Raw genomic sequence first — 18,600 nt, 5'->3', positions numbered from 1 at the left:
TTGATGTTGTGCAGTATCCATGCACTTAAGCCTGTTCATAGTTGTATAAGGGGCGGTCGGGTAGCCTAGTGGTTAAAGCGTTCGCTCCTCACGTCGAACACCCGGGTTCTATTCCTGACATGGGTACAATGTGTGAAGCCCAATTCTGGTGTCCCCCGCCGTGATATTGCTGGAATATTGCTCAAAGCGGCATAAAACCATACTCACTCACTCATAGTGGTACACAGTTGTTGCCCTGATCAATGGATCAGTGTGCACTCCAGTCCCCAGTGTGGGGATGCTGGTTGGAATACATCCTAAACAACCTATGCCAGTTATAAAGGCTGCTTCTCCCTTGATGAAGAGCAACTACTTCAGCGGAACCTATGGATTGCCACGAAGCAACAATTATTAACACAAAGTTATTTGTATTTACCTTACAAAACTATAAGCTTTGCCTATATGGTAGTTAGGCCACTGTTTGAACACAAATTTTAGGTGGAACGATATTAACCTTGGTCACTGTTAGACTGACTAATCGCTGAGCTTGTGATGTAATATATTAATGCTCTTATTCCAGGAAACCATTTTGGAACCGTTTGCGAGAAATGTTGTATTTTTTTATTTAAGAATAACAAAATATAACAAGGAGGCTATTAAACTTGTGGGTTTTGGGATGGTATTGTATTGAGAAAAAACACTGTATTTAGCTTGCCAAGGCTTGCTATATACAGTGTTTATTTCTTACACAGGATGAAGTATAGGGATTGAGTGTGATAACCTCAACATATAAAAGATATCATTCATCTAACATTTTGTACCTTTAGACATCGCCCTCACAGAAATTAAAGAAGTTGTTGTCCCCAAATTGTGTCTACTTTGTCATCCGCGAACTTCTAAGTAATGTCTATCAAACAATTCAGTTGTTGTCTTCATGGAGACATGGCACTCAACAGTCTTGCTTGACAACGGTATAAGGCTGTATACCATTCCAAAACACACAAGCGTGATAACCTCAGCATATGAAAGAAATCATTTATCTAACATTTTGTAGCTTTAAACATCGTCCTCACAGAAATTAAAGAAGTTGTTGTCCCTAAATTGTGTCAACTTTGTCATCCGTCAACATCTGAAAAAAGTTATGCCTATCAAACAACTCTTTAAGGATGCGAGTAAAAAGCACAAGCTTTAAAAATATTTACCCTTGTTTAAGTAATGATGACACCCTGAATAGAATCCGACTGCGGCAATGTCAGACAAGTCCAATTTATGGGTGTGTGAGTGACTATTGTTTTATGTTGCTTTTAGCAATATTTCAGCATTATCACAGCAGGCGACACCAGAAATGGGCTTCACACAATGTGGGGAATCGAACCTGGGTCTTTGTCGTGATGAGTGAACACTTTAACCACTAGGGTACACCACAGGGTTTAAATTTGGTCTTTCTCACATATTCTCACAATTTGCATGCCGATTATTTGAACCTTTTCTCCCAATACCGATTGTCATATCTCTCCCACTTTTGGATGCAATCATTCAGCCATTGCATTCATCTGCCGTGTCCTGCTTCATCTAGGGGGAACAACTCACTATAGACACTTCCCTCTAAACAGTAACGTTGTCCAATTTATGATGTCATCAAGTTGCGGGCACAAGAAATGATGTCATGATAGAACAATGTTTTATCGTGAAATAAACCACCCTTTGCTCTTCATTGTTAACGTTCTTTGTGATTTATCACATAGCTTTCTAATATTGATTTATATGTGTTGTTTCAGAAAGGACTTAACTGAGTGGATTGTTTCAAAAGATGCGGGGAGTATACCTCTTCGCTGTTCTTGCACTGGCTGCCACAGTTTCAAGCCAGACAACAGGTAAGTCATGCCTCAAGAAACTGTGATATCTAGTGACTTGTCATCATGTGGGTAGATGCTGTCTGTCATGTGGGTAGATGCAATCTGTCATGTGGGTAGATGCTGTCTGTCATGTGGGTAGATGCTGTCTGTCATGTGGGTAGATGCAATGTGTCATGTGGGTAGATGCAATCTGTCATGTGGGTAGATGCTGTCTGTCATGTGGGTAGATGCTGTCTGTCATGTGGGTAGATGCAATGTGTCATGTGGGTAGATGCAGGAGTGCAATGTGTCATGTGGGTAGATGCTGTCTTTCATGTGGATAGATGCTGTCTGTCATGTGGGTAGATGCAGTCTGTCATGTGGGTAGATGCAGTCTGTCATGTGGGTAGATGCAGTCTGTCATGTGGGTAGATGCAGTCTGTCATGTGGGTAGATGCAGCCTGTCATGTGGGTAGATGCAGTCTGTCATGTGGGTAGATGCTGTCTGTCATGTGGGTAGATGCAGTCTGTCATGTGGGTAGATGCAGTCTGTCATGTGGGTAGATGCTGTCTGTCATGTGGGTAGATGCAATCTGTCATGTGGGTAGATGCAATATGTCAGGTGGGTAGATGCAATCTGTCATCTGGGTAGATGCTGTCTGTCATGTGGGTAGATGCAGTCTGTCATGTGGGTAGATACAGTCTGTCATGTTGGTAGATGTATTCTGTCATGTGGGTAGATGCTGTCTGTCATGTGGGTAGATACAGTCTGTCATGTTGGTAGATGTATTCTGTCATGTGGGTAGATGCAGTCTGTCATGTGGGTAGATACAGTCTGTCATGTTGGTAGATGTATTCTGTCATGTGGGTAGATGCTGTCTGTCATGTAGGTCATTTTCATCAATGTTTGTTTACGAAAGTACTCGCACATCATCTAAACTCCTGTCTAAATCTTTTGGGCAAGTTAGGCAATAGTGTGTGAGCAAGGAGGCAGCACATTGATGGATAGATCCGACAAGATGTCGTTCCTGATAGGCAACCTCATTTGCATAATTATCGGACTGTGATGGCAAAGGTCTTGGATTATCACACTGATAACACTATTTGTGATGTGGTAAATACATTTTATCATTTGGAGCTCATGGTTTTGTGAATAGGTTCGACAATGAATGAATTATTTTTGAAATGGCAGGTGTTATATGTGAACTACCATTGACCATCAGTAAAGTAACTCCCATTTGTAACGTTAAGGGAGACAAGGTTGATGCCAATTGTGACAAGTACTCTCACTACTACCAGCATTTGTGTATTATATGACATCATTTGTACAATGTCATGTGTGTGACGTCACAACTCCGTGTGTACCACCATCTTGCCTAGTATGTTAAGTATGTCCTCCAAACACACTGTTTGTGGTGTCTTATGGAACCCCCTGATTCATGTCTTTGTCTCAGACACCAATAAGCAGTTCTAGCAAGACTCTAATGTTATTAAGTATATCTCTCAGAAATGTCCATAAGTTCACAGAGACAGTGTTCACAGAGACAATATCCAGACTGAAACTTGCATGGACACAAGAATGTGGAGCCTTGTCCCTCTTTAAGCAATGCGAAGAGCATGATTAGGCTGCTGTTTAATGATCACCTTTGTACCTTCTTCCTATTCCAGATCAGTGCGCAGCGGTTTCATGTGATGTTGGACGAAGTTGTGTGGTAGGACCTAATGGCAAACCTTCCTGCATATGTCCACGTGGTTACTATGGAAGCACCTGTGAAAGTATGTACAGCTGAACAGATGTTGTTAGTTTGTATGTGCAAAGCACTCATAAAGCTATCATCAAACAATCACAAAGCACTCACAAAGCAATCATAAAGCACTTGTCAAGCACTCACAAAGCACTCAGTCACCACTCATCAAGCACTCATAAAGCACTCATAAAGCACTCACCAAGCTATCATCAAACAATCACAAAGCACTCACAAAGCAATCATAAAGCACTTGTCAAGCACTCACAAAGCACTCAGTCACCACTCATCAAGCACTCATCAAGCACTCATCAAGCACTCATCAAGCAATCACCAAGCACTCACCAAGCACTCACCAAGCACCCACCAAGCACTCACCAAACTATCACCAAGAACTCACCAAGCACTCACCAAGATATCACCAAGCACTCACCAAGCTATCATCAATCACCAAGCAATCACCAAGCTATCATAAAGTACTCAGCCAGCAATCACCAAGCACTCCCCAAGCAATCACAAATCAATCACATAGCACTAACCAAGCAATCAACAAGCACTCATAAAGCACTCATAAATGACATATCAGTGAATAGAACCTCTCGAAGGCTGTAGTATAGGGAGGGAGCATGTCAGTTAATAGAACCTCTCGAAGGCTTTAGTATAGGGAGGGAGCATGTCAGTGAATAGAACCATTCTGGGGCTGTAGTATAGGGAGGGAGCATGTCAGTGAATAGAACCTCTGTGAGGCTGTAGTATAGGGAGGGAGCATGTCAGTGAATAGAACCTCTGTGAGGCTGTAGTATAGGGAGGGAGCATGTCAGTGAATAGAACCACTCTGGGGCTGTAGTATAGGAAGGGAGCATGTCAGTGAATAGAACCTCTCGAAGGCTTTAGTATAGGGAGGAGGCATGTCAGTGAATAGAACCTCTCGAAGGCTTTAGTATAGGGAGGGAGCATGTCAGTGAATAGAACCTCTCGAAGGCTTTAGTATAGGGAGGGAGCATGTCAGTGAATAGAACCTCTCGAAGGCTTTAGTATAGGGTGGGAGCATGTCAGCGAATAGAACCTCTGTGAGGCTGTAGTATAGGGAGGGAGCATGTCAGCGAATAGAACCTCTTGAAGGCTGTAGTATAGGGAGGGAGCATGTCAGTGAATAGAACCACTCTGGGGCTGTAGTATAGGGAGTGAGCATGTCAGTGAATAGAACCTCTGTGAGGCTTTAGTATAGGGAGGGAGCATGTCAGTGAATAGAACCTCTCGAAGGCAGTAGTATAGAGAGGGAGCATGTCAGTGAATAGAACCTCTGTGAGGCTGTAGTATAGGGTGGGAGCATGTCAGTGAATAGAACCTCTGAGGCTGTAGTATAGGGAGGGAGCATGTCAGTGAATAGAACCTCTGTGAGGCTGTAGTATAGGGTGGGAGCATGTCAGTGAATAGAACCACTCTGGGGCTGTAGTATAGGGAGGGAGCATGTCAGTGAATAGAACCTCTCGAAGGCTGTAGTATAGGGTGGGAGCATGTCAGTGAATAGAACCTCTCGAAGGCAGTAGTATAGAGAGGGAGCATGTCAGTGAATAGAACCTCTGTGAGGCTGTAGTATAGGGAGGGAGCATGTCAGTGAATAGAACCTCTCGAAGGCTTTAATATAGGGAGGGAGCATGTCAGTGAATAGAACCTCTCGAAAGCTTTAGTATAGGGAGGGAGCATGTCAGTGAATAGAACCTCTGTGAGGCTGTAGTATAGGGAGGGAGCATGTCAGTGAATAGAACCTCTTGAAGGCTGTAGTATAGGGAGGGAGCATGTCAGTGAATAGAACCTCTCGAAGGCTTTAGTATAGAGAGGGAGCATGTCAGTGAATAGAACCTCTCGAAGGCTGTAGTATAGGGAGGGAGCATGTCAGTGAATAGAACCTCTCGAAGGCAGTAGTATAGAGAGGGAGCATGTCAGTGAATAGAAGTTCTCTGGGGCTGTAGTATAGAGAGGGAGCATGCCAGTGAATAGAAGTTCTCTGAGGCTGAAGTATAGTGGGGAGCATATCAGTGATAAAATATATTTTCTGTGATACCTTGGTTTCAGATTCTGTCTGCGCTAAACTGAAGGAGGCTGCCAGTAACTTGGACCTGTGCACACTGTTTGGCGCGGCCGCTACGTGTGTTGGTGACATTGCTGGCGGGGAGATCTGCCAGTGCCCCAGCACTCGCAATGGTGTCTTGTGTGAAGACGCTGGAGCACCTGGAGGTGGGTAGATGGTGAAGGGCCTTTAAAAAGCATCTTTATGCTTCTTTTAAAAAAACACAGTAACCAATGAATTAACAATTCTAACAATGCTTACAATTATTTCAAAACATTTTCTGCAGTGAGCCTGACTGACTGTCAGCGTCAACAGCGGCTACAGAGCTACATCATCTACATGTTGAACACCACAGACATGAGGAACGCCACTCTTAACAGTCTGAGAACTATCATTGATGCTAATAAGATGAAGAGCCTGTTGCGGAACTCCAGCAACCAGGTGCTGCACCCGTGGGAGTGTACTGGGCAAGGCTTCAGTGAAGTCCAGTGTGAGGTCAGTATGGACAACTTGAACTCTCGGCAGTGCTACTGTGCCGACACAAGAACTGGTGAGATTCTACCTGGACACACAAAGAGCTACACCAAACCCACTGACTGTTCAGGAGGTAAGTGTGTGGCATGTTTCTTGAAGCAAACAGTTACACTCTTTGAGATGTATTGAGTACAGTTTCTAACTGTTGGTCTATTGACTGATAAAACTGATGAGTGATAAAATACAATATTTATACACAACAGTTCTCTACTCATGAAGATCCGGGTTAGAATAGGTCTTCACCAAGCCATGCTTGCCATAAAAGGCAACTGTGCTTGTCGTAAGAGGCGACTAACTGGATCTTGAGGTCAGGCTTGCTGACTTGGTAGTTGCATGTCATTGTATCCCAATTGTGTAGATTGATGCTCATGATGTCAATCAATGGATTGTCCGGTCCAGACTCAATTGCTTACAGACTGCTGTCATATAGTTAGAATATTGCTGAGTGCGACCTCATACAACAAACAAACAGTGTAGCTGCGACAGTCAGTGACAGTGTACTCTGAATACATACACATAGTCAACAGCAGGCAGAATAACATGGCCCATTTAAACTGAACAGAGGCAGATCCAGGTTTGGAAAAAGGGGATGCATTTAAAACCCACATTACAGTTACTGACGAAGGAAGGGGTTAACATGTCAGGTGCCTGAAAAAAGGTTGTTGCGAACCACTGCACACTTCCTCTGAATCTGCCAGTGGGGTCATGAATATTTAAAATAGCAAAACATTTTTTTTAAATATTATGCTTTATTGAAATTAAGTTTATTCTTTTTTTCTTTTCTTTTTTGTTTATTGCAAAGAAAAATACAACAACTGGCCTACAACAACAGACATTTTCAAATAACACCTTTATCGTTCAGGTTAATAACTTAACATTACAATAAGCCTGAAAGACATTGTAATTTTTCATTATAATGGCCCATCCATAATTCATAATGGTCCACTCCTAATAGAACACAAGCAACATGTCTCACACAGACAACAGCCCACACACAACAGTCCACACACAACAGTCCACACACACAACAGTCCACACACAACAGTCCACACACAACAATCCACACACAACAGTCCTCACACACAACAGTCCACACACAACAATCCACACACAATAGTCCTCACACACAACAGTCCACACACAACAGTCCACACACAACAGTCCACACACAACAGTCCACACACAACAGTCCACACACAATGTTCACACACAACAGTTCTCATACAGTGTTCACACACAACAGTTCTCATACAGTGTTCACACAAAACTATTCACACACAACATTCCACACACACAACAGTTCTCACACAATGTTCACACACAACAGTTCTCATACAATGTTCTCACACAATGTTCACACACAACATTTTACACACACAGCAGTTCACACTCAAGTTTTCACCAAACAGTTTAATTCAATTGTTTTGTACAACACTTTGAACAGTATTTCAATTATATCACATAATGTCAAGTTAATGTGCTGGTTAATGTCTTTAATATTTATTGCCTTGGAAACTGTGCAGCCAGCACTAGCATGGTGATGACAAACCAGTAATCTAGCCATTGCAAATCTGGGGTCAGAACGTACCAATGGGACACAACTATGCACAGTGAATTGTGCTGTCTGTCCCACAGTCCTCCACCATACTATTTTCCCTTCTGCCACCACTTACTGTAATGCAGAATCCTCAAGTGAGGCAAGTCTAGATTTTCCTCATCTCACAGGGGCTCCTTTTCAGTTTACATGGAGTTATTTGTTTCTGTCCACATATTTGTACTGCTGTGACTCTTTCTGCCCTGTGATGCTATATGGGAGTTGTTCTAGTTGCAGGCCAGGGGGCAGTTGTAACAGGACAGTTCAAGCTGTACATGGGGCTGCGCCCAGTCTTCAACAACACCTCCTCTGCCGAATACAGGGGCCTTGTACGCAACATCACCAGTGCTGTAAGTATGCCCTCTACTGCATGCAGATGTGACTGCAGGCATAAGTACTCCTACCCATGTGTGTGTATTATGCATTATGTATTTACACGAGATTTCTGTTACAGTTGTCCCAGCTGTTTAAGGGTCTCCCCAATTTCAACAAGGTCAATGTGACAGGTGTGATGTAAGTACCTATGTCATGTCTCACAGAATTAAATTACGCTTCAGTTATCTTGGACATCATTGTACACTGTATTCCCTTGCAATTGTAACCTTCGGTAACGCATGGCTCCCAAAATCTACGTTAATTTTTAATAAACTTAAGTTTGACACTGACATGAACTTTCTTTCGCCAAAATTCATTACCAGCTGATTACCAAGAATAGAGTAACACAGGAAGTATACCAGTCAACAAATCCAAACTAAAGTACGCAATTTAATCCTATTATTACAATCTGATTATGAAGACATGTTCATTGTATATCTGGACTCACTCCCTGTAATATGTTGTACTTATTTTATTCAAAATTTCATTCAATATTGTTTATTTTCATTTTGGAGCAATCATGTGTGAAGTGGTCGTAAGATTTCGCCAACTCACCATCAGGCCCACTTACAGCAACCATTATCAGACTACCGCTATTGAAAATGGATACATATATCAAAAATGCCGTACTTTGACTCTTTAAAAGTCAGATTTGTGGCAATTTGACTATTATGTGTCAACATAATGTTTTCGTAATCAAAATACTTGTAGCGTGGGAAGTCCCTACGGTGACTGGTCAATTTTTTCCATGCGTAAAAATATCTGACAATAGCAATTAGCTGTACCAAAGTGCAACTTTTATGGTTTTAAAATTTTAAATAGGTAAAGTAAAAGCTGCAACTAAATTAACACAATATTCAAATATATTATTCCTGATAAAATAATAATTTCAGATACAATTTCTTTGAACCATTTCATTGTAATTCTTTGAAGTTGTTTCATTTGGTAGTTTTTTTAACTGAATCTCTGTAGATTGTTAGAAAACGTTTGTACAGCTGATTGCTACTTTTAGGTTTGTTTACAAGAAAATACATACGATTTAAATTGTAAATCATCATGTCTAGTGATGTTGTATCTCAATGTTCAAATTTTTATTGACTAAGTTTGTTATACCTGTTTATTTACCTGAATTCGCTGAAGGGATCATAAACAACTACTATATTCTATTGTTTTTGTCAAACTCTGATATGCAACGTGTGGCATAGATCGTGTTAGGTAGGTCAAGCATGTACTATTGTGTTGGTCATCTACCCCCTACGACTCCACCTCGGCTAGACCGCTGATCATCTATCAGCATTGTTTGGACCCCAAAGGTTGTGTAGTGTTAACAACTCAGTAGGCGAGTGACCGAAGGCTCCATGTCCACAGGTCATCTCGGAGTACTGGTTCTGATGCCTTTCCAAACATTTGGATGAAACCTATAATTTCCTTCACAACATTGTGTGGATTCTGTAACTTATGATTATTGTAAGGTAAACAAAATAGCATCTGTGCAAGTAAACAAATATTCTACCATGCATTTGTAAATTACTTGATTCTGATTGGTCAAATTACAATAAACCCCCTCTGATTGAAACAGCCGATTTGATGGCCGCATAGCCATAGAAGCTAATATTCATAAAATAGTACTTTTTTTTCAGTCATTGTCAGTAGGCATATTTAAATAATTATATGTACAATTATAGGTTACCAAATGCAAAGTTGTGGTTACTACAATATTCAAGGGATGTGTGCATTTCTTGCAGAAAACATGATAGAAATCTACAAAGAGAATGTATTTTAAGTTTTGGGGTCAACAAAGAGCTTGGAATTGGCACTTTTTGCCAATGTTATAAAAATGTGAAGAATATTCTCATAAGCAGATAAATAAGAGAAAGTTACTTTTTAATCAAAGTTGTCAATAAACTGTCAATCATATCTTTTTGAGACACCCAAAGTTAACAGGTTTTTATTTACTGTGCCCAGCAATAGTGTATCATTAAACGCTTTTGTGTAACCAGCCTGTACGTGTCCCCAGCAATAGTGTATCATTAAACACTTTTGTGTAACCAGCCTGTGTCCCCAGCAATAGTTAACAGTATCATTAAACACTTTTGTGTAACCAGCCTGTATTTGTCCCCAGCAATAGTGTATCATTAAACACTTTTGTGTAATCAGCCTGTACGTGTCCCCAGCAACAGTGTATCATTAAACACTTTTGTGTAACCAGCCTGTGCCCCCAGCAATAGTGTATCATTAAACACTTTTGTGTAACCAGCCTGTATTTGTCCCCAGCAATAGTGTATCTTTAAACACTTTTGTGTAACCAGCCTGTACGTGTCCCCAGCAATAGTGTATCATTAAACACTTTTGTGTAACCAGCCTGTGTCCCCAGCAATAGTTAACAGTATCATTAAACACTTTTGTGTAACCAGCCTGTATTTGTCCCCAGCAATAGTGTATCATTAAACACTTTTGTGTAACCAGCCTGTACATGTCCCCAGCAACAGTGTATCATTAAACACTTTTGTGTAACCAGCCTGTATTTGTCCCCAGCAATAGTTAACAGTATCATTAAACACTTTTGTGTAACCAGCCTGTACGTGTCCCCAGCAACAGTGTATCATTAAACACTTTTGTGTAACCAGCCTGTGCCCCCAGCAACAGTGTATCAATAAACACTTTCGTGTAACCAGCCTGTATTTGTCCCCAGCAATAGTGTATCATTAAACACTTTTGTGTAACCAGCCTGTATTTGTCCCCAGCAATAGTGTATCATTAAACACTTTTGTGTAACCAGCCTGTACGTGTCCCCAGCAACAGTGTATCATTAAACACTTTTGTGTAACCAGCCTGTACATGTCCCCAGCAACAGTGTATCATTAAACACTTTTGTGTAACCAGCCTGTATTTGTCCCCAGCAATAGTGTATCATTAAACACGTTTGTGTAACCAGCCTGTACGTGTCCCCAGCAATAGTGTATCATTAAACACTTTTGTGTAACCAGCCTGTATTTGTCCCCAGCAACAGTGTATCATTAAACACGTTTGTGTAACCAGCCTGTACGTGTCCCCAGCAATAGTGTATCATTAAACACTTTTGTGTAACCAGCCTGTATTTGTCCCCAGCAACAGTGTATCATTAAACACTTTTGTGTAACCAGCCTGTATTTGTCCCCAGCAATAGTTAACAGTATCATTAAACACTTTTGTGTAACCAGCCTGTACGTGTCCCCAGCAACAGTGTATCATTAAACACTTTTGTGTAACCAGCCTGTGCCCCCAGCAACAGTGTATCATTAAACACTTTTGTGTAACCAGCCTGTATTTGTCCCCAGCAATAGTGTATCATTAAACACTTTTGTGTAACCAGCCTGTACGTGTCCCCAGCAACAGTGTATCATTAAACACTTTTGTGTAACCAGCCTGTACGTGTCCCCAGCAACAGTGTATCATTAAACACTTTTGTGTAACCAGCCTGTACATGTCCCCAGCAACAGTGTATCAATAAACACTTTTGTGTAACCAGCCTGTATTTGTCCCCAGCAATAGTGTATCATTAAACACGTTTGTGTAACCAGCCTGTACGTGTCCCCAGCAATAGTGTATCATTAAACACTTTTGTGTAACCAGCCTGTACATGTCCCCAGCAATAGTTAACAGTATCATTAAACACTTTTGTGTAACCAGCCTGTATTTGTCCCCAGCAACAGTGTATCATTAAACACTTTTGTGTAACCAGCCTGTACATGTCCCCAGCAACAGTGTATCATTAAACACTTTTGTGTAACCAGCCTGTATTTGTCCCCAGCAATAGTGTATCATTAAACACTTTTGTGTAACCAGCCTGTACGTGTCCCCAGCAACAGTGTATCATTAAACACTTTTGTGTAACCAGCCTGTGCCCCCAGCAACAGTGTATCATTAAACACTTTCGTGTAACCAGCCTGTATTTGTCCCCAGCAATAGTGTATCATTAAACACTTTTGTGTAACCAGCCTGTATTTGTCCCCAGCAATAGTGTATCATTAAACACTTTTGTGTAACCAGCCTGTACGTGTCCCCAGCAACAGTGTATCATTAAACACTTTTGTGTAACCAGCCTGTACATGTCCCCAGCAACAGTGTATCATTAAACACTTTTGTGTAACCAGCCTGTATTTGTCCCCAGCTATAGTGTATCATTAAACACGTTTGTGTAACCAGCCTGTACGTGTCCCCAGCAATAGTGTATCATTAAACACTTTTGTGTAACCAGCCTGTATTTGTCCCCAGCAACAGTGTATCATTAAACACTTTTGTGTAACCAGCCTGTACATGTCCCCAGCAACAGTGTATCATTAAACACTTTTGTGTAACCAGCCTGTATTTGTCCCCAGCAACAGTGTATCATTAAACACTTTTGTGTAACCAGCCTGTGCCCCCAGCAACAGTGTATCATTAAACACTTTTGTGTAACCAGCCTGTATTTGTCCCCAGCAATAGTTAACAGTATCATTAAACACTTTTGTGTAACCAGCCTGTACGTGTCCCCAGCAACAGTGTATCATTAAACACTTTTGTGTAACCAGCCTGTGCCCCCAGCAACAGTGTATCATTAAACACTTTTGTGTAACCAGCCTGTATTTGTCCCCAGCAATAGTGTATCATTAAACACTTTTGTGTAACCAGCCTGTACGTGTCCCCAGCAACAGTGTATCATTAAACACTTTTGTGTAACCAGCCTGTACGTGTCCCCAGCAACAGTGTATCATTAAACACTTTTGTGTAACCAGCCTGTACATGTCCCCAGCAACAGTGTATCAATAAACACTTTTGTGTAACCAGCCTGTATTTGTCCCCAGCAATAGTGTATCATTAAACACGTTTGTGTAACCAGCCTGTACGTGTCCCCAGCAATAGTGTATCATTAAACACTTTTGTGTAACCAGCCTGTACATGTCCCCAGCAATAGTTAACAGTATCATTAAACACTTTTGTGTAACCAGCCTGTATTTGTCCCCAGCAACAGTGTATCATTAAACACTTTTGTGTAACCAGCCTGTACATGTCCCCAGCAACAGTGTATCATTAAACACTTTTGTGTAACCAGCCTGTATTTGTCCCCAGCAATAGTGTATCATTAAACACTTTTGTGTAACCAGCCTGTACATGTCCCCAGCAATAGTGTATCATTAAACACTTTTGTGTAACCAGCCTGTATTTGTCCCCAGCAACAGTGTATCATTAAACACTTTTGTGTAACCAGCCTGTACATGTCCCCAGCAACAGTGTATCATTAAACACTTTTGTGTAACCAGCCTGTACGTGTCCCCAGCAACAGTGTATCATTAAACACTTTTGTGGAACCAGCCTGTACATGTCCCCAGCAATAGTTAACAGTATCATTAAACACTTTTGTGTAACCAGCCTGTATTTGTCCCCAGCAACAGTGTATCATTAAACACTTTTGTGTAACCAGCCTGTACGTGTCCCCAGCAACAATGTATCATTAAACACTTTTGTGTAACCAGCCTGTGCCCCCAGCAACAGTGTATCATTAAACACTTTCGTGTAACCAGCCTGTATTTGTCCCCAGCAATAGTGTATCATTAAACACTTTTGTGTAACCAGCCTGTACATGTCCCCAGCAATAGTGTATCATTAAACACTTTTGTGTAACCAGCCTGTGTCCCCAGCAACAGTGTATCATTAAACACTTTTGTGTAACCAGCCTGTACGTGTCCCCAGCAACAGTGTATCAATAAACACTTTTGTGTAACCAGCCTGTATTTGTCCCCAGCAATAGTGTATCATTAAACACGTTTGTGTAACCAGCCTGTACGTGTCCTCAGCAATAGTGTATCATTAAACACTTTTGTGTAACCAGCCTGTGTCCCCAGCAATAGTGTATCAATAAACACTTTTGTGTAACCAGCCTGTATGTGTCCCCAGCAATAGTGTATCATTAAACACTTTTGTGTTCTGTGGTCAGTGATGGCCATTTTTCAAAACCTTTTGACGCTGAAACCTTTTTATTTAGACCAAACATAAAACAGCTGGTTTCAACAGCTGATATTGTTTTCATTAATTCCTTCTTAATCAATTCTTGCACATTATTCTCCCAATTTCTCCCAAGTTTATTATTTTTCTTATGACATTTTTTTCATGTTGTACGGTAGCTTGTATAATGATCAATAACTGTACTTAATTTTGTTTTATTATTTTCATAAATAACTCTTGTAGAGACGTTTTTGTGCAACATGCAGAAATCCACGGTCCAAAAGAGTGACCTCCCCGTCTCGTGTACACGTTACTTCCTCTACTGTTAACTGTTCCCTTACTGGGTTAACTTTTTGGCCATGTTTGTCGGTAAAGGTGTCCATTTCTGCTTGCCATCGTCATAAAACTACATGATAGAAGATGGATGTAATATAATATTTTGCTAGGTGCTGGAAATGTGTGTACAACAGTAACCTGGTCATCCAAAGTTAGGTTGTCTTGTTTCATACTGTTGAATGTTTTATCATGTTGTGACACAGAGTTCAAGCATCAGGAGCAGCTGTTGTTGGCTACCAGCTACAGTTTTCACAGGAACTCACCACAGCTCAACAGATGAGGTTTCTGAATGTCTCGTACACCCTCAGGACAGCTGGTCTTGTCATCGCTGGTGTCCGTTACACACCAACAGGTAATGTTCCTGCAAGGAAGGGTCTCTGCTGGGATAGACCCCTGACAGGAAAGGTCACTGCTAGGAAGGGTCTCTGCTGGGATGGGTCTCTGCTGGGATGGGTCTCTGCTAGGATGGGTCTATTCCATTGGTCGACTTCCGTTGTATGGCTGGGGAAAGGGGGTAATATATAGTTTTTCGTGTATACTACGGACTCCTAAGTTTTAAGTCTAAAAATTGTGAAAAAAAGTGCATTTTATACACGAATAAATACGGTAATGATCGAAAGACAAGTGATTTTCATGCTCGGCCACACGATGTTTAATGCCAAAGTATTGTCAATGGTCATAACTTAGCACGATATGCCATAAAGTTCTACATTTTCAATATAGGTTGCGATTTCATGCTTAAAAATATCATAACAACACAATTTAACCATAATCTCTCATCTAAATCCAAAAATTTTCATACACGAGGACGGTATCCATTACTGTAATTTGATTGGCTGTCTTAGGTCACGTACTTGAATTTGACCAATCATGATCCTTATGGTAGATTACGGCTATAAAGCATCATTAGAAACCAATTTCAATGCAATAAAAATGCATTTTACAACTTCAAATATACTCCTGGCAAGGTTACTGTCATAATACGGATGTTCAGAGCTTTCAAACGTGACCAAACATCGAAGGAATCTTCATGTGCTATTCATACAAAGCTTCGGAAACGATGTTTCCCAGTATTTTCTTATGTTACTGAGCAAAAAGCCACTGTTATAGGGAAATAGGTGATGATATACACCGGTATATTATTTTAATTTTTTTTCTTTGTATGATAATTTTCCCATTATGTAAACAATACGAGAAAAAAACAGAAAGTGGATAGTATGAAATCTTACAATTGCCCAAACTTACCATACCGTGTGTTTCCTCTCTCATTATCTGGACATTATGAATTAATAAACTTAATTAAGTTGTAAATGCATTATTTAAACGATATTATAAACATAACTTTCATATTTTTAAACAGTAGGATTAGACCTTTCAAATGGTGTATGACATGCAGTCAAAGAGGTTTCACAAGCAGACAATGTCCTTGATAACTGGGAACTTGGTGTCACAGCAGTAAATGCTCCTGGTGGACTAGCTGGTGTTGAACGAGTTAAACATTACCTCCACAGCATACATATTGTAAATGTCAGTTTTCACCTGACTAACTTATTTCTGCCTGTATCCTTATGACTTTGATGTCAGTAAATAGGTGGTGTGTGAAATAACTTTGAGCTTTGTGATGCTGTTTTTGATGCCCCCATGTGCCCTCTCAGAGGTGGTCGAAGGATAATGATCTACATTTAATCATGGCAGCAATATTGAAAATGCCTTTTTTAGCTCACTTGATGAATTTGACTGACAGTCTAATTTGTTCAAGAGGTTCTAATCTGATTTTCAATGTGGCTGTCATATTTAGAAAGACTTCTAATGGCCATTACTCAGCCATCTTGGTATATGTGTCATTAGTGGTAGGGCTTACGAAGGAACAGTACACTTTTGTATACTTTCATGCATGATATGTAATTTGCTTAAACACACCATGTTTGAGTGGTATATACACTGGCATATTATGCTGTAAAATGTGATTCTTTAATTCTAATTGACCACTTTCTCAAATAATTTCACTCAATAAATTCATGTCTTTGTAGAATGTCAGCAAACATGTTTGATCTGATTTGCAAAGTATTTTATCTTCCACACTTTGTTTGCAGATCCTTGTACCAACATGACCTGCTACAATGGGGGATCCTGCATGCCCCTGGGGAATTCTACTTCCTGTTTGTGTCTCCGAGGTTACACAGGATACCAGTGCGAGACAAGGATACCAAACCAGAACATCAGTAAGTATTCTTGAACTCTTGTCTAGAATTGTGAACTGCATGTGCACTATGTTTAATAAAAATTGATCAATATTGTTCATCAGTACCGAATGTGAATTCAGATATGTGTCCAACCTCCAAGTAAGTGTAACATGCTTGACAGATGTGTCCACCCTCCCAGTAAGTGTACCATGTTGTGTCCACCCTCCCAGTAAGTGTAACATGCTTGACAGATGTGTCCACCCTCCAAGTAAGTGTAACATGCTTGACAGATGTGTCCACCCTCCCAGTAAGTGTACCATGTTGTGTCCACCCTCCCAGTAAGTGTAACATGTTGTGTCCACCCTCCCAGTAAGTGTAACATGCTTGACAAATGTGTCCACCCTCCCAGTAAGTGTAACATGATTGACAAATGTGTCCACCCTCCCAGTAAGTGTAACATGCTTGACAAATGTGTCCACCCTCCCAGTAAGTGTAACATGTTGTGTCCACCCTCCCAGTAAGTGTAACATGCTTGACAAATGTGTCCACCCTCCCAGTAAGTGTAACATGCTTGACAAATGTGTCCACCCTCCCAGTAAGTGTAACATGCTTGACAGATGTGTCTACCCTCCCAGTAAGTGTAACATGCTTGACAGATGTGTCCACCCTCCCAGTAAGTGCACCACGCTTGACAGATGTGTCCACCATCCCAGTAAGTGTAACATGCTGTGTCCACCATCCCAGTAAGTGTACCAGTGTTATTCAGGCTCCGTGTTAAATTGATATTTGTTATTCAGGTTTCATGATAAATTGATCTGTTATTCAGACTCCATGTTAAAGGGATATCTGTTTTTCAGGTACCATGTTAAAGGGGTATTGTATTGAGGATGTCAGTACTCTGGCAGTGTGATAAGATATAAGATGTTGATTCTATGAATGATCTCCATTGAGATGTGAATATTTGCAGTCACACCTTTATAATCTGCAAGTGATTTCAAATCTTTAAGTTCTTTTATGTATGTGAGAGAAATATGGTTTCTCATTGACCTGTGAAGATAATTCGACAATATCAACAAACTGTGAGACTCATCAAGCTATCAGGTCATCATTATTCGACCAATCGGGAGTATGAAAATGCTGTTATGTGATCACCACTTGGACAGTCTGCAGTCCATAAAGAGTCCAAAAGCTAACTGTCAAAACCATCTGTTTCCAGGTTCATGCTCCCTCACATGTTACAATGGAGGAACTTGTGTGGTCCGTAATGGCTCAAGCTACTGTTTGTGTCAGCATGGTTACAGGGGATACAACTGCGAGTCAAGAATGTCAAGTAAATACATTTTTGCAATTTTTGTTTAGTTAGGAAATATGTAGTAGACATGGGTTTTTGGTTCATGTGTTAAATCTGAGGGGATACATAAAGTTTTCAGCCTTACATATCTGGGTTGTTATACTTGCATGATCCAGAAATTTGTTGGAATGGTAAACAATGGAGGTAAAAATGCAATGTGAAACTAAAATTTACAAGGCTTTGTTTGTGCCCCAGAGGAGAAGTTGATGTCTCAATATTTCTTTGCAGATAAGTCTGGCATGTGCCCACCAAGGAACAGTACAATGATGGGCACGTGTGTGGAATACTGCAGCTCTGATGCCAGCTGTCCAGGTGCAGAGAAGTGCTGCTCTAATGGATGTGGTCACAGTTGTCAACAACCTATCCACCATCCCAGTAAGTGTAACATGCTTGGCTGCTGTGTCCATCGTCCCAGTAAGTGTAACATGCTGTGTCCACCCTCCCATTAAGTGTAACATGCATGGCTATTGTGTCCACCCTCTCAGTAAGTAACATGCATGGCTGTTGTGTCCACCCTCCAAGTAAGTGTGACATGCTTGACAGATGTGTCCACCTTTCCAGTAAGTGTAACATGCTTGACAGATGTGTCCACCCTCCCAGTAAGTGTTACATGCATGACTGTTGTGTCCATCCTCC

At 40.9% G+C, this 18,600-nt stretch overlaps 2 protein-coding genes across 6 annotated transcripts in view; one reads left to right on the top strand and one right to left on the bottom strand.

Moving 5' to 3' along the window:
• LOC139459512 (uncharacterized) overlaps positions 1-18,600 on the top strand; it is a 177,332-nt gene that overhangs the window by 40,488 nt on the left and 118,244 nt on the right. For 4 of the 5 annotated variants that reach the window (XM_071241018.1, XM_071241017.1, XM_071241013.1 and 1 more), the window contains exons 2-11: positions 1,758-1,853; positions 3,483-3,590; positions 5,636-5,797; positions 5,917-6,237; positions 7,990-8,108; positions 8,213-8,271; positions 14,634-14,782; positions 16,524-16,652; positions 17,830-17,943; positions 18,193-18,339. In XM_071241018.1, the coding sequence (XP_071097119.1) occupies positions 1,790-1,853; positions 3,483-3,590; positions 5,636-5,797; positions 5,917-6,237; positions 7,990-8,108; positions 8,213-8,271; positions 14,634-14,782; positions 16,524-16,652; positions 17,830-17,943; positions 18,193-18,339 (1,372 nt within the window). In that variant the 5' untranslated portion in view covers positions 1,758-1,789. The remainder of the gene's footprint in view (positions 1-1,757; positions 1,854-3,482; positions 3,591-5,635; positions 5,798-5,916; positions 6,238-7,989; positions 8,109-8,212; positions 8,272-14,633; positions 14,783-16,523; positions 16,653-17,829; positions 17,944-18,192; positions 18,340-18,600) is intronic. The other variant, XM_071241015.1, reaches the window with a different exon arrangement.
• Positions 1-18,600, bottom strand: part of LOC139459513 (coiled-coil-helix-coiled-coil-helix domain-containing protein 5-like) — a 433,260-nt gene that overhangs the window by 324,760 nt on the left and 89,900 nt on the right. The window lies entirely within an intron of this gene.

The sequence above is a fragment of the Haliotis cracherodii genome, unplaced genomic scaffold, assembly GCF_022045235.1.
Source record: "Haliotis cracherodii isolate W230 unplaced genomic scaffold, xgHalCrac1.p SCAF_13, whole genome shotgun sequence".
Classification (NCBI taxonomy): domain Eukaryota; kingdom Metazoa; phylum Mollusca; class Gastropoda; order Lepetellida; family Haliotidae; genus Haliotis; species Haliotis cracherodii.
Note: the sequence above shows the minus strand (reverse complement) of the source record. Positions and strands in the feature narration are given on the sequence as shown.